The 21,153-nt window shown below is 60.4% G+C and overlaps 6 protein-coding genes across 6 annotated transcripts; 5 read left to right on the top strand and 1 right to left on the bottom strand.

The window, feature by feature from the left end:
• Window positions 1-91: 91 nt before the first annotated feature.
• On the top strand, window positions 92-1,113 carry PLICBS_002532 (uncharacterized protein; the record flags this gene model as incomplete). The annotated part of the gene is made up of 3 exons (XM_018322223.2): window positions 92-179; window positions 240-329; window positions 389-1,113. The coding sequence occupies 3 exons, from the start codon at window positions 92-94 to the stop codon at window positions 1,111-1,113; spliced, it is 903 nt and encodes a 300-aa protein (XP_018179703.2).
• A 1,160-nt stretch (window positions 1,114-2,273) lies between these two features.
• On the top strand, window positions 2,274-5,916 carry PLICBS_002531 (uncharacterized protein; the record flags this gene model as incomplete). The annotated part of the gene is made up of 2 exons (XM_018322222.2): window positions 2,274-4,556; window positions 4,615-5,916. The coding sequence occupies 2 exons, from the start codon at window positions 2,274-2,276 to the stop codon at window positions 5,914-5,916; spliced, it is 3,585 nt and encodes a 1,194-aa protein (XP_018179702.2).
• Window positions 5,917-8,032: 2,116 nt separating this feature from the next.
• PLICBS_002530 (uncharacterized protein) lies at window positions 8,033-9,402 on the top strand (the record flags this gene model as incomplete). Its single annotated transcript, XM_018322221.2, has 2 exons — window positions 8,033-8,432; window positions 8,492-9,402. 2 exons carry the CDS (start codon window positions 8,033-8,035, stop codon window positions 9,400-9,402), a joined length of 1,311 nt encoding a protein of 436 aa, XP_018179701.2.
• A 776-nt stretch (window positions 9,403-10,178) lies between these two features.
• On the bottom strand, window positions 10,179-10,753 carry PLICBS_002529 (Golgi apparatus membrane protein tvp23; the record flags this gene model as incomplete). The annotated part of the gene is made up of 2 exons (XM_018322220.2): window positions 10,179-10,336; window positions 10,474-10,753. The coding sequence occupies 2 exons, from the start codon at window positions 10,751-10,753 to the stop codon at window positions 10,179-10,181; spliced, it is 438 nt and encodes a 145-aa protein (XP_018179700.2).
• A 1,347-nt stretch (window positions 10,754-12,100) lies between these two features.
• Window positions 12,101-13,134, top strand: PLICBS_002528 (uncharacterized protein; the record flags this gene model as incomplete). The annotated part of the gene is made up of 2 exons (XM_018322218.2): window positions 12,101-12,152; window positions 12,218-13,134. The coding sequence occupies 2 exons, from the start codon at window positions 12,101-12,103 to the stop codon at window positions 13,132-13,134; spliced, it is 969 nt and encodes a 322-aa protein (XP_018179698.2).
• Window positions 13,135-19,753: 6,619 nt separating this feature from the next.
• On the top strand, window positions 19,754-20,777 carry PLICBS_002527 (uncharacterized protein; the record flags this gene model as incomplete). The annotated part of the gene is made up of 5 exons (XM_065600038.1): window positions 19,754-19,773; window positions 19,924-19,996; window positions 20,159-20,265; window positions 20,354-20,595; window positions 20,677-20,777. 5 exons carry the CDS (start codon window positions 19,754-19,756, stop codon window positions 20,775-20,777), a joined length of 543 nt encoding a protein of 180 aa, XP_065456110.1.
• Between the last annotated feature and the right edge of the window lie 376 nt (window positions 20,778-21,153).

Below are 21,153 nucleotides of genomic sequence, written 5' to 3'. Positions count from 1 at the left end.
TGGGTGTTTTGATGTGCCGTCGACCACCTCTCCATTGAGCCGTAGACTTGCAACGCCCTCGAGTACCCCCGTGGCCGGCAGCAAGTTCAAGATGAGAGGCAAGCGCTCGAAGCAGTATCGGAAGCTCATGGAGCAATTCTCCATGGCTTTTGGCTTCCGCGAGCCATATCAGGTTCTAGGTACCGCTCCTACACATGTCCGCTTCTCGCTTTGCGCCCGCTGACTGAAATCTGTCGCAGTTGATGCCGAGATGGTGCAGGACTCGTGCAAATTCAAGATGGAACTCGAGCCTGCGCTGCAGCGGACAGTCCACGGAAAAGTCAAGCCCAGTACGTTGCGATGCCAGCTATTGCAGGTGGTGTCGCGGGGTTCGCTAACGACATCACAGTGATCACACAATGCGAGATCAGAAAACTCTACGCGAAGAAGAACGAGCCTGGAGTCAGCGAAGCCATAGAGGTGGCCAAGACGTGCGAAAGGCGGCGCTGCGGCCATCACCCCGACGAATACCCCGAGCCGCTCAGTACGCTGGAGTGCATGCAGTCCGTCGTGGACCCCAAGGATCAGGGCGAGAACAAGCACAGATACGTGGTGGCCAGCCAGAGCCAGGAGGTGCGGCGCATGCTGCGAATTGTCCGCGGCGTGCCCCTCATCTACATCAAGCGCAGCGTCATGATCCTCGAGCCCATGTCGGATGAGAGCGCAGCGACCAGAGCTCGAGAGGAGAAGAGCAAGTTCAGAGCCGAGATCAAGGCGACGTTGGGCAAGAGGAAACGAGAAGAGAAAGATGATAACGACAAAGAGGACGAGAAAGACTTGGGGCAAGCCAAGGCGGAGGAAAAGGCCAAGAAGAAGAAGAAGCAACGGGGTCCCAAGGGCCCGAATCCGCTGTCGATGAAAAAGGCGAAGAAGCCCCAAGCGACGACCGCAGGGACGGCCGGCGCGCCGCCGAGACCGAGCAAGCAACCCGAGAATGCGCGGCCGGAGGACGAGGCCAGGACAGATGCGCCGGCGAAGCGGAAGAGGCGGAGAAAGAACAAAGCGAGTGGCGCGGGCGACGGCGCCGACGGCGCTGCTGGTGCCGACGCGGCAGACGACGGTTCGGCCGACTGAGGCGCATTTGTTTGCTTGAGGGAGCGGCTGATGCAGTCACTCACTACCTTACGAGATAATATTTATGAGCTTGGCGGGCTCGGAGTTGGTCGGTTGCATGGGCAGCGGAGCAAAGATCGTTGGTCAGAGTGCGGACTGCGTACAGTAGAGAGAGAACAGCGCATCCTTCGTACATACACCTGCGTCGCACAAACTGCAGCCGAGTGCCATTGTGAATGCGGCTTTTACGCCCGAAAGCATGGTGATGACGGCAGCAGCAGTGGTATGGTATAGCAGCGACAATGTGTGTCTCACCATCTGACTGCAGTCGGCCTACCTGGGGTGTTGGGGTCCTCGTGCGTGACTGCATCCGGAGGTCGCGCGACCTGTGCTGGTGATCCCCCACCACCGGCACCCCAAGGGGGGGAATGGCAGCCCTGGAGGGCGCCTGCAGCGACGGGACGGGGAGTGGGCGTACCTACTGTCGCTGTCCTGCGGGCTAGGTACCTACCTGCGGGCTGGGCTGCCGCCCAACCGCCCCGCTACCAGGCACTGTCAATCTCGGGGATACTGAGCCCTCCCTCTGGCACTGCCCAGGTCACTCCACCCGGCATAGGCGGGCGGCGCAGTAAAACCTAATGGGCCTCACGCATCCCGCGAGGCCTCTCCAGCTGTTTTCGCACTTTGCGCCCTCCTCGTCATCCCATCTCTCGCATCTCACTACGTTTCGCGCGGGGGGGATGTTTCTGGCCCTCCACTGCCGACACCTCTGCCGACGACGCCCAGCGCATTGCCGCCGACAGACAGACAGACAACGCCGCATCGGCTTCCGCACCCGAGCCCCCTTCTTCGCTTTGACGCCTTTGCCAGCAGCGTCACCCTGCAGGATTAGTGCAGACGCGGGCAACGGGGGACTGGGCCTGCAGGCCGCAAGTGACACGACGGGGCCCCTCCTTGGCCTCACTCTTACCCCTGGCCATCCCGCCGGCCCTTGTTAGACCGCCTTCATTTCGACGAGGCAGTCCCTTTTTTCCTCTCTCTCTTCTCACTAAGATTCCTCGCTTGAGCGAGCGCTATCACGTCCCTGTCCAGTCAGTTCCCGCGGAAGGTGTGTGCGGCTTGGATGCGGACGTGGTAGCAGAGCCGTCCTCTGCCTGCCACCCTGCTGCACACTGCCCAAGATGGACGGCAAGACGCCGACGACGGCAAGCAGCGACTCCAAGACGCAACCCCCGCCAGCAGCAGCCCAGCCCGAAGCCGACGAGTTCGGCCTCCCCATCAGACGCTATCCCGCGGCTGCCGAGAGAGACGGGTCAACACACAGCGCCCCGAGCAGCGCGGGACCCGACCGTGGCGCGCAAGGCACAGGCGACGAAAACGCGACTCCCGGCAAAGGCATCGTGACGAAGCTGGAAGCGCAGCCCGAACCTGCACGCGCGCAGTCCGCCCCGCCCTCCAAGGCGCCAAGCGAGTCCGACAGCGACAGCGACGAGGCAGCCTTTGAAGATGCACCGACCGCCCTAGCCCCGGCATCTGGCGCCACCTCCCCAGCCAAGCCGACTTCTGCGCCGCAGACTCCCAGGGGAGAGGCCCCGACAAGGGGCACGGGCGCGGGCACGGGCGGCGATGCTCACCACCCGTTGTCGGACGCTGCGACGACTACAGCCGCGATCGCATCTGGCCCAGCAACTCCCAGAGTCAATCAAGAGCCGACCGAAAAGCCCGTCCAAGATGGCGCCGTCAACAATGATCCCGGCGTCGACGGGCAGCAGCAACCCTCGACATCCTCAAAAGCGGTCGACGGAAAGCAGCCCATCTCGCACAGCCGAGACCCAAGTGCTGCGACCACCGTGGACGGCCTCGGCCTGTCGGAGTTTTCACACCAGCAGCTATCTGCACCGCAAGAGGACAAGGCCGGAGCTGAAGCAGACGAATGGCAGGTGATGCCGTCCTACGCAAGATACGACATGTACGATGACGATAATCGCTTAATTGCACGCGAGCATAATGAAGAAGAAGACGACAGCTACGGCTACAGCGGGCTCGGTGGCGCCGGCAAGGGTTACACGCGAGTCATCATGGACGAGGACGCGCAGTCGGCCACGAGCATGGACGATAATACACAGTACCTATTCAAGGGCGCCAAGGGGACGGACGTGATAGATGACGATGATGCTCGGGATGCCGTTTCGCAGATGCAGGCCACCAAGGATCTCTTGACCGAGGGACAGCGCATTGCGTACGTCGGTGTGGTCCGTTTGGAGATTGTCAAGCTGGTCAAGGAGGCTGAGGAGCTGCCCATCACCAAGAAGACGAAGAAGGAGGTGACAATCGCCGCCGAAGCCTTTCGGATGTGGGGTCAGAAGATGATGATCCGACTGTACTCGCACATGGACATAAGCGAGGCGGAGCAGATCATGATTGAGCAGCTTGCCGAGCACGGCGTGGTGCCGGGGGATCTGACGCCAGCACTCCACGCCAATTCGAGGGTACACAACCCCATGGCCGCAGAGAAGGGGGCCAACGACAAGGAGTCTTCTGACAAGGAGTCCTCAGACCAGGAAGATGGTGAGAAGAAGGACAGCGACAAGGAGGTCAGCGAGGGAAAGCCCTCCAAGGAGCCCGAGTCAAGATCACCGTCGACCCCGGGAAGTGAGAAGTACGAGGACGAGGACGATGAAGAGGTTGCAGAACCGCCTCCGCCATACGAAGCCGTCGAGGGCTCGGCGGTCCCCGAGGCCCAAATGCCATCGCAGCTACCGACGACGGAGAAAATTGACATTGATCTTCGATGGACTGTCCTTTGCGACCTGTTCCTCATCCTCATTGCAGACTCCATATACGACGCGCGGTCCCGGACGCTGCTGGAGCGTGTCGCCGCCAGCCTGGACATATCGTGGAACGACATTTGCAAGTTCGAGAAGCGAGTCACAGACGCGCTCGAGATGCAGCAAGCGGCAGAGAAGGAAAACTGGAACGAGGACGAACACATGGAGGTGCGAAGGAAAGCGGCGCTGAAGAGGAGATATGTCATGATGGGCCTGGCAACCGTGGGCGGTGGCCTCGTCATCGGACTGTCAGCTGGCCTGCTGGCGCCTGTCATTGGAGCAGGTCTGGCGGCCGGGTTCACCACCATCGGCGTTACGGGGACGAGCAGCTTTCTCGCCGGCGCCGGAGGCGCTGCTATCATCACATCTTCGGCCGCGGCATCGGGTAGCATCATTGGCGTCAGGGCGGCCAACCGCCGAACGGGCGCTGTCAAGACGTTTGAGTATCGGCCGCTTCACAACAACAAGCGGGTCAACCTGATCGTGACAGTATCCGGGTGGCTCACGGGCAAGGTGGACGACGTCCGCCTGCCGTTCAGTACGGTCGACTCGATCATGGGCGACATCTACTCGGTCCTGTGGGAGCCCGAAATGCTGCGTAGCATGGGTGACACCATCAACATCCTTGCTACAGAGGTAAGGAGCATCAGTGGGAAAGCGGCGCGTAGAGCAGTTGTACTGACAATGATTGCAGGCTCTCACCCAGGGATTGCAACAAATTCTGGGCAGCACCATCCTGGTCAGTCTGATGGCCGCGCTGCAGCTGCCCATCGTCTTGACGAAGCTGTCGTACCTCATCGATAACCCCTGGGCAGTCTCACTGGACCGGGCGACTTCTGCTGGACTCATCCTGGCAGACTCCCTTATAGAGCGCAGCCTTGGCACACGACCCATCACGCTGGTGGGCTATTCGCTCGGTGCGCGAGTCATCTTTTCCTGTCTCCAAGAGCTGGCAAAGAAGGGCGCGCACGGCCTGATCCAAAACGTCTATCTGTTCGGCTCGCCTGTGGTCGTGAAGAAGGACGAATACCTACGCGCCAAGACTGTCGTGGCGGGCCGCTTCGTCAACGGCTATAACCGAAACGACTGGATCTTGGGATATCTGTTCCGTCTGACCAATGGCGGCATCCGGCGCGTGGCTGGGCTGGCGCCGATCGAGGACTGCCCGTGGGTAGAGAACATGGACGTGACGGAGCAGGTGCCAGGCCACATGGAGTACCGAACGGCCATGCCGTCGCTGCTGAAGAAGTGTGGCTGGGAAGTGGAGAGCGAGGAATTCACCGAAATCGAAGATCCCGACCCCGAAAACCACGGCGAGCGTCAGCGAGAACTCATCAACGAGATCGAAGAGGCGCGCAAGGAGCTGGAGAAGGAGGGCAAGGCCAAGAAAGGCAGCAAGTTTAGCATCTTTGGCCGACGCAAGAAGGCCGAAAAGCAAGAGTGGGAGGTGTACGAGGACAGCGCCGGCAAAGACGGCGTCAAACCAGAGGACAAGGAGGGCAGCAGCAACCACGGCGTCCTGTTCGACATTGATGCGATTCGGGCAGAGCTCGCCAAGGAGGCCAAGGACGGCGAGAACCTGGAAGAGCTGCAGGTGAGGGAGATACAGACGACGCTGCCGCCGATGAAGCTGGACATATCGCCGGTGACGCCGTCATCGTCCTCGTCTCCGACTCTGGCACGGCCCAATTCGCTGCGAGAAACTAGGAGCGCCAGCGCGTTACCGTTGCAAGGGAGCGGAGATGCAACCAAAACATACGAGCCACCAGTCTATGGCGCGGGACATGGAGAAGACGATATCCAGATGACGTTCGACACGTCCTTCCAAGACACGAGCAAAGACGATTACGGGTCGCGAGACGGTGGCAGCAGCACCAGCCGGCCGGCGGTGACGTCGACGCAGACGCTGCCAAACATGATGCTTGCGGACCCTTGGGGCGACCCAGACGACGAGGATTTCGGCAAAGAGAAGGAGATTTCGATGACATTTGCATAAAGAAGCGGCCGTGGGCGTGCGCTCGGGGGCATAGAAAGATACTCTGGCATATTTTTCGAGTCGAGTCTGGCGTTGCTGGGGGGTTCACTTGTTGCTTTCCCGCCTACCATGGCGATGGGATGCTGTATGTATAATGCGAGTAGAGACGACGGGGATAATCGAATGCTGGTGAAGACACGGGATCGGATTGGTGTGTGTTTGGTCTGCCGGAGCTGCTTGATCTGCGTGTGGGCACCTAGTGGGCGCGTAGCTCGAGAATGACGTTCGGGACATGCCTGATCGAGGCGGGCGCTTGGATCGGGAAATTCGGACCAGGGCGGCGAACGAGGCGCCTGGACATAAATAACTTGCAAAGGAACGGTACCTACCTGCCTCTGTTGAGCGATGATGGGGATGGTGGGAGCGGGATGCTCCCCCGCGCCTCACGGTGGGCTGGGCTGAACTAAACATCTTCATCACATCACGGCCGGGTCATGTGCACGATGTGACGAGTGACCGTGGTGGGAGGCACGGTTCAATTGGGGGGGAGCACCGACATTGTCGATGCGCAATCTGTTGTTTCATGCGGTTCCCGAGTCGGAAATGCATGTCATCGTTGTCTTTGGTCGGCCGGCGGCTTCAGACAGGCCCGCATGAGCTCTACTAACGCCGAGGGCGGCGGGCGAGACGCCTGTGTGCTGTGCCTGCGGTCAGCTCATCCGCAGCGGCTAGCCGACTGCAGGTCAGTCAATGGCAGACAGCAACTCCCTACGATGGGACCTGCCCGACGGGATACGTACTTGGGAGTTGGAAGGCACACAATCAATGGCACACACAGAGACAAGACAAGAGACAGAAGGCAGGAGCAGATGGACCCCTGCCCCTTCCTTCGTCCGATGCCTTGCCGGCAGAGGCAAGAGGGGTCAGCCGCAGTGGGGCCCTGTCGGGCGCTGATAGGCCCGCGGGGCGGACGACCCTGGACTCGGGAGCTTGGGTCGCCGCCAGCCATCTCGTAGCGGGAAGCCACAGGGCAGACACCACCCAGACGGGCACTGCCACTGCCACCCAACCTTTTTCTGCGTCCCGTCTTACACGGGCGGCGGGCGCTCGCTCCGTCGACATGACATGGCGGCTGGCTATTGCCCTGCCCCCCAAGCCTCCGCCAGGCCGCATCGACCACTCACGCAATGCCTCGTCGCTGATCCGAGAGGGATGGAGGGAGTCGAACATGACGACCCGTTATGGGCTCGAGTCGTGCGGACAGGCGGCCAGCGGTGCGTGGACGAGCCCACCAACCCGCCACCACCACTGCCCACGGTGACGACGACCGCGGCAGGCTCACCACCGTGCGTCTCGCGCTGCAGCTGGCATGGGCCGGCCTGTGCACTCTGCGCTCTTTCAGGGGGCGGCGACGACGATGATTTTACCTCTTCGTTTTTGCTGCAGCCTGGTCGACGTCCGGGGACACAGCGAGAGGACACCGAACAAGCGACGTGTAGCCGGACGGGATGGTGCCCATTGCGAGGGCGATCCGCAAGCACATGGCGGCGGCAATGAGACCAGAGGGAGTGAGAGACAAGAGGCGGCGTCTGACCCAAGCAGGGCTGGCCGCTTCCTGGGCATCTGGAGCAATTTTTGGCATCGTTGGCTGCGCACCCCGGCTTGGGATGGTCGTTGGCGCGGAGGGCTGATCTTATGGCGCCCCGGCAGCCGCAGCTGCACCACCCATTGAGGCTCAACCGCTCGACCCCAATGTTGGCCCGTCTTACCCTCGCCCACGCCCACTGCTGTCTCTCGTCTTCCTCGCCTGGCTGGCCCTGGTCGACTTTTCCTCCGCCCTGTGCGCAACTCTCTCCCGACGACGAAGACGACGTCGTCTTGCTTTTTGTCGAGAACAGCAGGCTGTCTGTTGCGACCCGTCACGACATAGCTGTCCGTCTCATCGCGAGGTCGCTGGTGGTGAAGCAAGTGACTGACACGGAGACTGGCGTCCACGTCCACGCCCTCGCACACACCTTCGACTCACCTACCGTCACACAGCTGTTGGCCGATCAAGCCAATCTTTTCTACAGCGCAAGACCCGACCCGAGAGCAAGACGCCCGCGGTTGGCTCGCCAAAGCCAAACAAATCCGCAAAATGAACATGATGACGGATCAGACGCCGCCCATGGACGCGCGACAGTTTGGGCACGGTTCCGACGGGGGCAAGGGCTCCGAGGACCTCCAACCGTCTCAGTTCGCATCCCCAACGAGCACCTTCAACCCGGGAGCGGAAGTGCAACATACCACGTCGGCCAAGGCCACGCCCACTGCGGCGAACGGGAACGCCCCGGCCGTAAACTTCGACATCACCACGCGGCTCGCACCGCAGGACCGCATCTTCAGCGTCGCCAAGGAGCATCGGCACCTCTTTGGCTACACGCCCGCCAATGCCAGCGTTGAGCTCCAGTATGTCCAGTGGCTCTCTAGGGCTTCTGCCTCGGATGAGTACAAGTGGTTTGCCGCCACAAACTCTCCACCCCAGGACCTCATTCAATGTGAGCATGTCCAAACGACGGTCCAATTGTGAGGCATGACTGACAAAGGCTACGTATAGTGGACGATGACGGCGCCATACTGTTCCTCGACAAGCTGTCGGACGTTGGCGCTGACATGAGAGGCAGCATGTCACTACGATCCGAGGGTGACAGCCAGTACAGGAAAGAAATGGTGGTTCGCGTTGGCTGGGTGTACAACAACAAGACCCAAGGCTACTCACAATCTGGAATATTCACGGTCACGAATGGCGCCACCGACCAGGAGCTCTTGAACGAGGTACAGGCATGGTTGGCAGCGCCATCCGGGACTGCAGCTCCAGACCAGATCGCCGGCCCGCAAACATCGAGCCAGGCACCAGGCGCTACCGATTCACCTCTGGGCAACCCGGGAACGCTGCCAGGAGGCAATAGTTCGAACAGCGGAGGTAGCGGCCTCTCCGCTGGCGCGATCGCAGGCATTGCGGTCGGAGGTGCCGTCGCACTCGCTCTCATCGCCGGCCTCGTGTGGTTCCTTCTGCGCCGCCGCCGCCGCCGTCAGAATCAGCAGCCGGGCGACTACAAGCCAGGGCACCAGACACCTACTGCCCCCTACCTCGACGACAAGGACATGCACACAGGTCAGGTCGCCGACTCGCCGCGGTCCCCGTACTCCGAAGACGGTCAGGGCGTCCCGCATCTTGCGGCCCTGCCCGCCGCTGCCACCGCTCCGCTCACGCTTCACGCGCACACCGCTGGCGACAGTTCCGAGCACCGCAACAGCGCGGCCGCCAGCTTCGAGCCCTACAGACCAGACGCGGCGGCGAGCAGAGGCAACCTCACCGACACCGACGCGCCTACACCCACGCCGCAGAATGTGTCCCGCAATGTGGCCCATCTTGTGGAAGAGGGAATGACGGAGGCTGAGATTCGCCGGCTCGAGGAAGAGGAGCGGCAATTAGATGACGAGATTGAGCGCGCGGGGAGGCGTTGAGTTTGATTGCTCGGGCAAGTTTCAGCGCGACAGGCTAGACGCTGTGGGAGGCAGAGGAGCCCGCGGACAGGAGGCCGTTGGCTATTGGAAACACTCAGGCGGCCATTTTTTTTTTTACATGGGAAGGAGTTGACGGATATGCAAGGCGAGGAACACTTGGATTCGCCGCCCCCACGCCGGGGCAAGGCAAGATACCACACATCGCTCGCTTGACATGATATTATGTGTACTGTAGGCTGGGGCCGGGGGATCACATACGTACATAGGAAGAAGCCCCGAGGCAGGACGCGGCGGTGGCCGAGACGAACAAATACATAACGATTGAACGTAATTGCTGGCCAGTTGAGGAAGTACGTGAGAGCCAACCCGGGCGGGCATCAGCGACGGGGCTTGCACAAGCGACAGCTGTACAGCATAACTCTGATGAAATAGTAGTTGAAGAAATCCATACTGCTCGAGCCCATTCGTAGTGTACATTTAGTTTTTGCACATGGTCCCAAGTAGCGCCGCTCCCATCTGTCTGTCTTCCATGTCGTCTTGCGTCATGGCCCCTGGCCCCATGGAACTCTCTCTCTCCGAACACGCCTATTTGACTCTCTCCCCCACTCTCGTGTAACACCGCCGCATCAGTTGGCCGGGCCACACGAAAAGCTCAACCACACCCCGCGTGCCGCAACACCTACGACAACAAATAGCAGAATAGCTCGCAATGCCGCACCCGAGTGTCTTGATACTAAGACCACGCGCGATGGAAGCTCAAAGGAGGCGGTGGTGGCTTAGTTGCGCGTGAACCAGCGGCCGACCATGTTGCTGGCGATGCTGCCGGCGAGGTTGGTGGTGCCGAGGGCGCTGCCGGCGAGGTTGGAGGCCTGGCTGAACTTGTCGCAGCGGGAGAAGGCGAGCGTGTTCATGATGGTCAGGACGAGGGCGATGACTGTTGCGAGGCAGGCGGTCAGCACAGAAAACACGAACCACCTGAGGGGGATGGTCGTTTGGGAGGAGGCCGAGCCAAGGAGAAAGGGAAAAAGAAGACATTGGGAAAGACTTCTAAAGAACTTGGTTCCCACTCACCGACAAGAGGCAGCCACAGGAACTGCAGGCGCACGAGGGCGAGGATGGCCATGACGACCCACAGCACGGGCTGGACGTAGAGGGCGAGCCAGAAGAAGCGGCTGTCGGTGGCGTTGACCTGCTTGACGGCCGGGTCGCTGCTCTCAAACACCCACTTGGAGTCGCCCGTCTGGGGGTCCACCTCGTTCCACCAGCGCAGGCCGACGAGGCGCCGGCCCGCGATGTTCTTGAGGTAGTAGAAGTCGGCGGCGAGGAGGAGGATGGTGATGATGAAGATCATGATCCTGCGCGGCTGCGTCAGCGGAAGTCCTGTATCTTTTATCTTCACGTCTGCTCCTCTCTCTGTCTCTCCTTGTGCCTCGCGACAGCAACGAGGGCGGACAGATATGACGGGGAGAGGGATCATGCAGTTCGGTTTCGGGGGCTCGCGTACATGCTCTTGATGACCCAGAGGCCGAGAAAGTAAATCAATACGCTTGCTGCAAGGAGATAACCGCGTCAGCCAAAAAAGTGTCCTCGTCCCGTTGAATCCGTGCGCGTCCTCGTCTTGTCCATCGGAGCGTGTGCGCGTGCGCTGTGCGCGATGCCCAGAGAAGAGGGGGAGGAGAGCACGCACATATCCTGAAGCCCAAAAAGGTGAGCAGCGTGATGGGATGCGAGCTCAGGCGCCAGCTCAGGGAGCCGGGCGCGTTCTGCGTGGCGTCCATGGCCAACTGTCTTGGTGGCGCGGGCACGACGGGGGGCCTTTTTTTCGTCTATCAGGCTCTTTTGCGTTTCTGGTGTTTGCGTCTCTCTCCGGCTTGGGCTCAAGCTACGGAGGCTGTCTGTCGCTGCTGCTGCTGCTGCTGCACTGGTCCCCGTTCTCCCTCTTCGTTCGACGGGTCGCTGGCTGGATGGGGGCTCTCAGTCCGCTCGGGGGTAGTGGCGCGGCGCGCAGCTGGCTGCCCGTCGTTGTCGTTCGTTCGTTCGTTCGTTGCCAAGCACTGCTGCAATCGAGTTGCTCGTGCGGCTGCAGGAGGAGGCCGTCGTGCTGATGCGCGGTCGCGGGGGGGGGGTTTGGTGGGCTGCGTCGGTGGTCGTACTTCGTACGGACGTCGTCGTAATCGCGGGCCGGGAAGCTGTCGTCGTGTTCACTCGACCGACCAGGCACAAGCTCCATCGAACAACAGGGGGGTTGTGGTGTGTTCGGTACGTACCTCCAGCATTTGGGGCGGGTGCCTTGTCTTGACAGGGACTGGGCAGGAGCTCCAACCGTCACGCCTGCCTCCACTGCTCACAACAACGAACCCGCTGGAGGGACGCTGATGATTCGGCGCTAGTCTCATTTGGGAAATACGTGGAGGCGCTGGGGGACTGCCTGTGCGACTGCTGGTCGGTTACATGTCCACGACACTCAATCACAACCACCTCGGAACTTCAATTGACCTCGTCCATCACAATTGCCCATGCGTTCGCGGTGCTTCGTTTTCGCTATTGACCGAAATTTCAATATTGTGTGTTTGGTGTTCCGGCACTGTTGGCGCTCTACAGAGTATTGCATGAGACCTACGCCGACCGGCCTCATCTCATGACGCCCTCATCGCCAGTCTAAGTCGGCTATATCAACACTCAGCGCCTCACAGCAACCATGGCCGCCGCAGCGAGATCTTCGTCCATCTTGCGTCGCTCACTCTTGTACGGTATGCACGCCAATCCCATGTGCCTCTTTGGCCCCAATGACTGAATGAGTCTTCCCGCCGCCCAGTGCCTGCGTCGTCGCAAAAGATGCTGTCCAAGTCGCTCGGCCTCGCCTCCGACAACGTCACCTATGACCTCGAAGACTCCGTCACACCCTCTCTCAAGCCTTCGGCCCGCAAGCAGCTCCGTTCTCATCTCGCATCCCTCTCTGCGCGCCCTCACTCCATCGCCGAGCTCGCCGTCCGAATCAACGCCGTCTCCACCAGCTTTGCCCTCGAAGACCTCACTGCCCTCGCTCCCACGCCTCTCGTCGATGCCATCGTCGTCCCCAAGGTTGAGACTCCGGCTGATCTGACCTTCGTCACCGACGTTTTGCGACATGTCGCCCCAGACCGCCATGCCGAAGGCTCCTCCAACCCTGTCAAGATTGTCGCTTTGATAGAGTCCGCCAAGGCCATCATGGACCTCGCCGCCATCTGCAAGGCATCTCCCTATCTCAGTGGCCTCATTTTCGCTGCCGAAGACTTTGCGCTCGACCTGTCCATCACGCGCACCCCGTCACTGACAGAGTTTCTCTACGCCCGTTCCGCCATCGTGACTGCCGCCCGCGCCGCCGGCCTACCCAGTGCCATAGACCTCGTCTGCACCTCGTACAAGGGAGAGGAGGGGCTCAAGCGGCTGCAAGACGAATGCGCCGGTGGCAGGGCCATGGGGTTCAACGGCAAGCAATGCATCCACCCCAACCAAGTCGAGATGGTGCAACGAATGTTTGCGCCGGCCGAAGAGGAGGTTGAGTGGGCGGTGCGCGTCGTCATCGCAGACGAAAAGGCAGCCGCTTCGGGTCGCGGAGCCTGGACCCTCGACGGCAAGATGATTGATGCTCCTGTCGTTGGCAAAGCCCGTTCCGTCGCCGCAAAGGCCGAGCAGTGCGGCTTTGACTTGCCAGCCCTGCGGAACAAGTGGAAAGACCAGCAGCCGGAATGAGTGCGTCGCCGAGCTGTTGTAAGCATGCAGGCGATCCTAAGAATATAGCCATCGCTCATCAACGGTATACGTTTGGGCGCCAGAACCTCTTCATCTCGAGCTGGTCGTCTCGTGCTGCGAGCCCGTGCCGCGCAAGTGACGTCTCATCCCTCAGAGGCGGCGGCCCCCTTCCCCCTGCATAAGTCTCGGGATGATGTCCATGTCGAACACCGGTGGTCGAAGCTGTGAGACTTTGGGGATAGATACCAGCAATGTCCTCAATGCTTGTTGCCCACATGGTGTCGTGTATTTGCGTGTCTATGGCGTTCTTGTCTAGAAATTGACTTGGACTGCCGGCTTCGTTCTTCGGGTAAAGGCTCGAGTCTGCGGACATCGTCCCCAGTATCTCGCTCTCGACTCTAGCAATGAAGTCATGTATCTTTTCACCCTGTCCAACACCAGGGGAGCCGGCTGATGCTGGTAATTCAGATGGCACAATGGACATGGATGAACGCCCACGAAGCGAAGCGGAGGGCGCCAGGATCGAGCTAAAGCCGTCCAAAAACTGGCTAGATTCACGACCCTTGACCGGCAGAATAGCTTCTTGCACGGTTTCTATGTCGTACATGCATGGTTGAACCATCGGCCGGCCTTGAGGGAACTTGAAGGGCCGAAACGCCTCCAACTCGACAGGCGACGCAATCGTGAAGTCACTCGTCGAGAAATGGCTGTCATGTGCTCGCGATGTTATTTGCGCGAGCGGCAGTTTTAGACTGCCATAGTCTCCAGTGCCTGTCTGACCAGGCTGTCCTGCATGCCATGGTTTCAATGGCTGGTCCCCGGCCTCGGGACATCGCGCTGATTCTGATTCTGCTGGTTGCCGGCAAAGGATGCCTTGGTCGAGGCATTCCCGCGGTGGAACCTCTGGCTCAGAGGCTTTGGGTGCACTGAATAGCGCAACTTGGAGTGAGTTGTCCTCCTGCGGAGCAGATCGGTCGCACAAACCTACACCCGGGGGCGACGCCGGACGCCTCTGGAGCCCCATGGAGTTCGGGCTGACCATGGTTCCTGTGTCTCGATACTTTGTAGTTTGCACGCCCGCATCGGTATACCCTGAGCGCTGTGCAGTTTGTTTACTGATCTTGTTTGTTATTACCCGATCTTCGAAATTGGCGCGCGGCTGGGTGACCGGTTGGTAGAGTTCTCTTTGTATCGACTTTCTAGAATACGAGTCGTGCGGCCCAATCTCGTCGCAGTTCGATGGCGACAAATCCGAGCTTCGCGACCGGGAATGTGCTGACAACGAGGGCTGCCTCAGAGAAGGATGTTCCTGGTTGGCTAACATTCGTGTACGCCTATCAACAGGCCGGCGCTTTCCTTTGGTGGCCGGTGACAAGCACACCCTTGCCGATTGCCGAGGTTCCTCTGTCTCTTCGCGCCATATTCGATCATCTCTCGACACATCTAGTCGGCCAGAGCCGATGACAACTACGGGAGATTTACATCTCGGCCGCTTCGTCGTCGGACGGGCCACCTTTGGCGCCTTGTGTTCGCGAGGTGTGATGTTGGCGAAGAAGTCTGAGTCAACCTGCATATCCCTCTCTCGCCGGAGCTTGTCACTGGTCTGCCGTCTTGATTTCCCTCTCTGCCCGTCCCCAGCCCAGCCCAGGCCGAGACTATCCGCCTGATTGAACGTCAAGTCACCAGCTGCCAAACTGTTAGCGACGGCGGCGACAGGGTTAGATGCCGACTAACGCGTGCCCCCCCGGCCATTAACAAACAGACCAGAAGACAGATTCGGCTTCATCTGCGACGTCTCAGCAAGCAAGCCAGTGGAAGAGAGCGTCTCTCGACAGACCGTCAGGCGCTGAGCTGCTACTGCAGGTGTGATGAAATTGTCCACCACCTCGCGTCCAGAGCGAATCGGCCGCTTTTTATGGGGTTTGTGCTTTTTGCCTGATCGTGCCGATTTCCTTGCTACTCTTCCGTTCTTGTGGGCGTCGTACCGGTCTTGTCGAGTTTTGCGACGTGGACGCTTCCGAAACGACCCGCTCCTGGACTGTTCAGAACTACAACACCTCTCATCTCCTTGCCCTTGATGATCGACATCGTCCGAGATGGTAAGTTGAGGCCCTTCGGCCAGGAGCACGTCGTCATCGGATATCTGCGAAGACACGGAAGGCAATGGGCTGTCTCCGACAAAAAGACTTGGACTCCGCTGTCGCATCTCAATCCCCTTGGGCTCGACGCCGTGTGCTGGCAAGGAGTGCGGGCGCCAAATGCGCTCCTTCGCGTTCAAAAGACCCCGTTGGTATGGACGATCAGGTTCCGCAGCCCCACGGGAATTCTGCACTTGCTTTAGCCAACCCTTCACCTTGTTCATACTGTCGATATTGCTCCCAATAGGGTCCGATGCACCCGTGAGAGTACTGACGCGATGGTGTTGACTTGTCTCCGTTCTGCCGGATGAGGATCCGCAGCGCCTACTCATTGTTGAAGCTGCGGGAGTCGTGCGCAAGGATGAGCATCAGCGAGCAGCTAGGACTTCAGAATGGCATGAAGCGAGACAGATGGTGGGTAGCAGGTTGCCCATCGCCAAGGAGATCATCAAACTACCCCGTCCTTCGAGGTACGGCAACGACTGGTAGCTCCTCTCCCAAACACCAAGTGGTCACCTCTTCCCTCTTTTACAGTGTTGGGATTGGGAAGCTGCACCCACGGGCGGGCTTTGCCTTGCGTAAGTACCCATGCTGCGGAAGCCGGCAGGCAGCTGAGCAAAGTGAGCCGAGGAATGGACTTCCACCCTCTTGTCTTGAAAGAAGTGCTCTCCATGAAACTGCAGGCGACACGAAGCACTCTAGGCCTGGCAGGAGCTGCATTTGAGGGCGCCATGTGACGAAAGACCTCTTACCGCCGCTACGCGATACGTAAGTAGGGAGACTGCTGTGCGCGGAACGGAACTGTAGGATCTTGGACTCCAGTACCTAATTCAGTTCCAGTTGGCACAGCTGGGCGTCGTGGGGCATCAGCCTTCCACCAACCCTGACCTTGGGCGGCATCGTTTTGGATGCTGGGTCTTGTTCTCTCCTCAAAAGTCGGTACGAAGTTAGTATTGAGCCAGATGGACCAATGGCCGACTGGTGACCAGGATCTAGGCTGTCGTGCTGCCTTTAGTCGCCCAGTACTCCCTCATCAACACGGTGGAGCCACTTCTGTGCTTTGATGCTCGAAAAGTTGTCACGGCGCGCTTGAAGTAGAGAATGAAACTGAAATGCGGCTATGTTGCAAATGCCCCGCGAAGTGCCTGATTATCAGGAAGTCGCACGACAATAGGCAACGAGGTCCAACAGAACGTGGTCATTATGCGATGACCTCAGGCGAATGAAGGACGGGACTTCTTGCGGAAAAGGAGCTACGTATGCTTCGGACGCACCTCTGACGAGATTGTCGTGTGGCCAGACGAGGCTGAAAGACTTGGGGCTACTGTCTGGTCAAAGTAACCGCGCGAGTTGGCTGCAAACGACAGTATCGCAAGTCGACACCCGAGCACGTCTTGATACCCTACTTCCGTGCCAGCGAACGCCGACTTACCGGAGAGTTCCAAATCTGTGAAGCCGTCAAATCGGTCGCGCACCGAGAGGCCCTTGCCACAAAGCCATGTGTTTGGGCAATCTGGGCGATCGGGACTGACGTTGGGGCTGGGACGGGCCGACAGGCGCATTCGATGGATGTCGGTCGTTTCGAACCGCCTATTAGGCCCTGGCGTGTTCCGCTGGGAGCTTCCGAGACGCTGTCGACGAATGGCTGGCCCCCCATGCTGGTTTCGAAACACCTGGGCGTCCTTGCACGGAGTCGAGCGCAGGACGTCGCGAGTAAGCTGGCAGGCAGGCACGCAAGGGTCGTCGAGGAGCCACCCTGAGACCCAGGGGCGTCGACGTGGCGCTCGGTGATCCTGGCGTGGGTGGCATCGCGGTCGCTGATTGACGAGCAAATGGGGACCCTCGGGCAGCGAGGAGTCGAAGGGCCCCTGCCAGGTCTGCGGTGCAGCCTGATCTATAAGTAGGTTCCCCCGACAGCGTTTCGTTTGGGGCCATGCGACAGACGTCTGTTTGAAGCTTGCCGTGCCCTGCGTTTCTCCTCTGCTCGTGCTGCTATTTCAAGTGCCTTGCAGTCGCGTTGCCGAAACCAGGAGGGTCGAAGCGTGCAGATGCATCGTCCACGAGTCGGTCGCTTCAAACGCGAGGGATTCGATTCGGTTGCGGCTTCCATGGAGGGGGGATGGAGTGATGCCGAGTGCAGGACGGGCCTTGATCTGGGGCACTCACTCCCTGCCCTTGGCGGCCCGGCAAGCGAGTTCCTGCCAGCTGTGGGTGGAGGGAAACTCGCGGAAGTCGGAACCGAGGAGGTGATGGCCCTGAGGAAGGAGCAATGTACTTCGTACGGCTGAGCACTCCGTACCGGCGCCAGAGTACAGGTACTATGGGCAACAAATCACGACAACCGACACCCCGTAGTCTAAGTCGCACCTGCCCAACCCTGCCTGCATCGTACGCGTATTTGTACCTTGATGCGAGCTGCGAGACGGGAGGCGGCAGGTGCTTACCTATTTAGACGAGGGCTGCTCCTCCCCTCCCGTGGGCCACCAGCTCTTGCGTGATCACGATACATGTTGGAACTTCGCAGGTGCCTTGCCTTCTGATTGAAGAGGTAAAAACTTCATCATCGCATCGTCCAGTCGCCCTACAAAAGCCCTGCCCTACCCATTTGTTGTGGTTGCTGGAAACATTCTTGGTGTCCAGGTCGTCGTCCCTCGCTCGCGCGCCTCACCGTTTCTCAACCGCGAGCCAAACCGTCGACGGTCGGGCGTCATCCCTCCTCCTCCCACCACGTGCGTTGCGCATCGTGCGGTGCCACCCACCTTCAGAAAGCTTCCGACAGCCCACAGGCGCCAGGGTGGCCCCCAACGTGGAACCACCCCCGACACCCCCCAAGGCGCGCCCCCCTCGAGACTTTCACCACCACAGCGCAGCGTGTCCGTCGCATGCACCTTAACGGCCAAGCCGGCATTCGAATTGCCCACGCCGCTCGCGCCAACGCTGGCCCTGGGAATCTCCGTGCTGGAGCCAGCCCGTCCACACACCGAAGCAAGGAGGAGCAGAGAGTCACCAGCCCTGTGAGTCTCAACCAGGCAATCCGTCGCCGCCCGCTTGTCAGTTTCCCGCCCCAGTGCTCCTGGCTTGCCCCAGGAGCGCCCGCAAGAGGTGCCCTTGCACGCCTTCGAAAGGCCGTCGGGCTCGACCTCACCAGTCGCCCGGCCATCTCCATATGCCGCCAGCAGCGTCACTGTTTCTGGGCCGGGACGGGCTTGGGCAAATTAGCGCAAGAAGAACCAGCCCGCCTCGGCGCCGACCATGGCCCAGATGGGAGTGATCAGCGTCGCCGCACGCTGGCCAACATGAGCCAGTGTGGTGGACACTGGCTTGTCTTGCTGGGAACACACGATGCCACCGCCATCCATCAGCGTCCACGACGGACGACTCGGTGCTGACGCGCGCTGCAGCAGTTGTCCCGCTCGACGATAAATAAATCTCGACCAACTCGCGAACGGCACGAAGTAGAAGCTGCGCGTCATACACGCCGCGCCGGCCGACGGACCGCTCTCACGCACTCCAGACTCTCTCCCGCACGAGGCTGGCCGTCACAGCCCTCCTGAGGTATGTACAAGTATACTCAAATGTCACGCCGCTCCTTCGGTCACGGCATCCATCCACCTGGGAAGAGCGGCACCGCGCACCGCGGCCAAGACCATGCGCCATGTACAAGTACCACGGGCACGGGTGGCCGAACGTTCCAAGCTCCCAGGGAGCTGGAGCATGCACGCCACCACATCCCAAAGACCCCCTTCCCATCCCCCCGGTGGCCTCTAACACACGTTTCCTGCGCCTGTGGCGGACCCAAATGGAACCACCACCCACTCCCCGCGAACAAACCTGCTGCTAGCGCCCTTTTGCGCCTGGGTTGCTGGTCCCTGTCCAGACAAAAGATACGCCCCTTATTTATTCCCCCTTCACGGCGCGCGTACCGAGTACTGGCGGATGGCATGCGACCTCGGCCGGCTGCGCTCTGCGCCAGCTGCTAGTAGGGGTAGAGCTACTTTGCGCCTGGCCCGGAGGCAGCCAACTTTTGTGGCCTTGCCCTGTCCTGGACGCTTGCCGTACCGTCCACCGAGCACTTGTGCGTGCGTACCGGTGCCGCCGCCGCGGAGTTCCAGTTGGGGTCTCCAGGTGACCTCTGGGGGGGCGCCCCCTTGGGGGTCTCTGGATCCAGGGACCTCCGCGATGCGACTGAGAGGCAACGCGTCGCCCGTTCTGCCCAATCCTGTCGGGTCTTGCCTCTCCTTGCCTTACCTTATCCCGCCAGCCTGCCCTATTGTAGCCTGTCGCCCGTCCTGCCCTGCTCCCCTTCCCTCTCCTTGTCGCTCCCTAGGTTCTCCAGCACTATCCAGACCTAAGGTATTGCCTCAACTGGTAATCTAACCTTTGACAGTCTCGCACAAGCACGCTCGTCTTGCACCCCTCGTCTTGCGCGCCCAACAAGCACATCACTCATCACCCAGAAAACGTACAAGCAAGCCTTCGGGATGTCGAAGCTCTTTATTGGGTGAGTCGCTCGCTGCTCGCGGTCTGAGCTCTCTGCCCTCCCCCTCTTTCTCTCATCCGCCTCCCCGCCCCCGCGGCCGTGGCCGCGACCCGACCTCGTCGCCGCGCGCGCGCGCAAAGGAGACGCTCCAGTCGCTGACTCTCACGCAAGCGGCCTTGCATGGCACACCGAGGAGGCTACTCTTCGCCAGAAGTTTGAGGAGTTTGGCGCCGTCGAAGAAGCGGTACGTCCATTGCGATTCTCTCTCTTGTCGTTTCGTCCTGCAGCATCATACGTGCGCGTTACGCCGCTCGCCCTTTTCCCGCTCCGAGCCCTTCACGGTCGTTTGCCCTGTTCACTGTGCGCATGTGTGAGACGCTCTTCTAATTCTGCTTCGCTCGAAAAGGTGGTGGTCAAGGATCGAGACACTGGTCGCAGCCGCGGCTTTGGCTTTGTGCGCTACACCCAGGAAGGAGATGCCCAGAATGCCATCGCCGCCATGAACAACGTCGAGTATGAGCTCCTTGCTTCGTGTTTCCTTGCTGGCTGAGCTGTGGTCGGTCGCGCGAGCCTCGGAATCCCATTCTCATCTGTGTCTTAGGTTTGACGGCCGAACCATTCGAGTCGACAAGGCGTCTGACAACGGCCCCCGCGGAGGATACGGCGGCGGCCGTGGCGGCGGCGGCGGCTTCGGAGGTCGCGGCGGCTACTCGGCCCCGATGCCGTACGGCGTCCCTCCTCAAGGGCCTGGCTATGCTGTCGGCGCTCCTCAGATGTACGCACCGGTGGCGTACGGTCGCGGCTACCCACCGCCGCAGCCCGGATACGGCGTTCCTCCCCAAGGTGAGTCCCCTGAAGCCCCGACTTTGGGGCGAAGCGATAGACGAGATGAACGACGCTGACCGACCGCCGACTCTCTCGCAGGCTACGGCGCTCCGCCGTATGGATATGCGGACCCGTCCCAGCAGCAGCCTCCGGTCCACCCCCAGCAGCAGCCTCCTCCCCAGGGTGGCCGGGGCTACTAAACAGCGCCTTGCCCGAGACGCCCCCGGCGTGAGCTTCTGAGACCTACAGTAGGCGAACCGTGGGGAGTGAGCTGCAGGCTGTGCAGCGGCGAAGACGTTCGAAACCTGGCTGGGGCATATCCGAGGACCGTCAGAACAATATGCCCTGCGGTATGGGACTTTTCAAGTATCTGCCAGTATGTTGATCGCAAGATACCCGGATGATTCTGTCGATATCTGGAGGAAGTATCCAGGGGACCTTTATAATCCTCGACAAGGACGACTTGGAGTCGCGGGCTGACTCCACCTTTTCGCTTTTCCTATTGCGCTGTGTCAACTGTTGACTTTTTGGTTCTTCTCTGAGGGGGTGGCGGCGGTTGGGAGGCATCGGTTGATT

Source organism: Purpureocillium lilacinum, assembly GCF_023168085.1.
Source record: "Purpureocillium lilacinum CBS 284.36 DNA, scaffold_2, whole genome shotgun sequence".
NCBI classification, from domain to species: domain Eukaryota; kingdom Fungi; phylum Ascomycota; class Sordariomycetes; order Hypocreales; family Ophiocordycipitaceae; genus Purpureocillium; species Purpureocillium lilacinum.
Note: the sequence above shows the minus strand (reverse complement) of the source record. Positions and strands in the feature narration are given on the sequence as shown.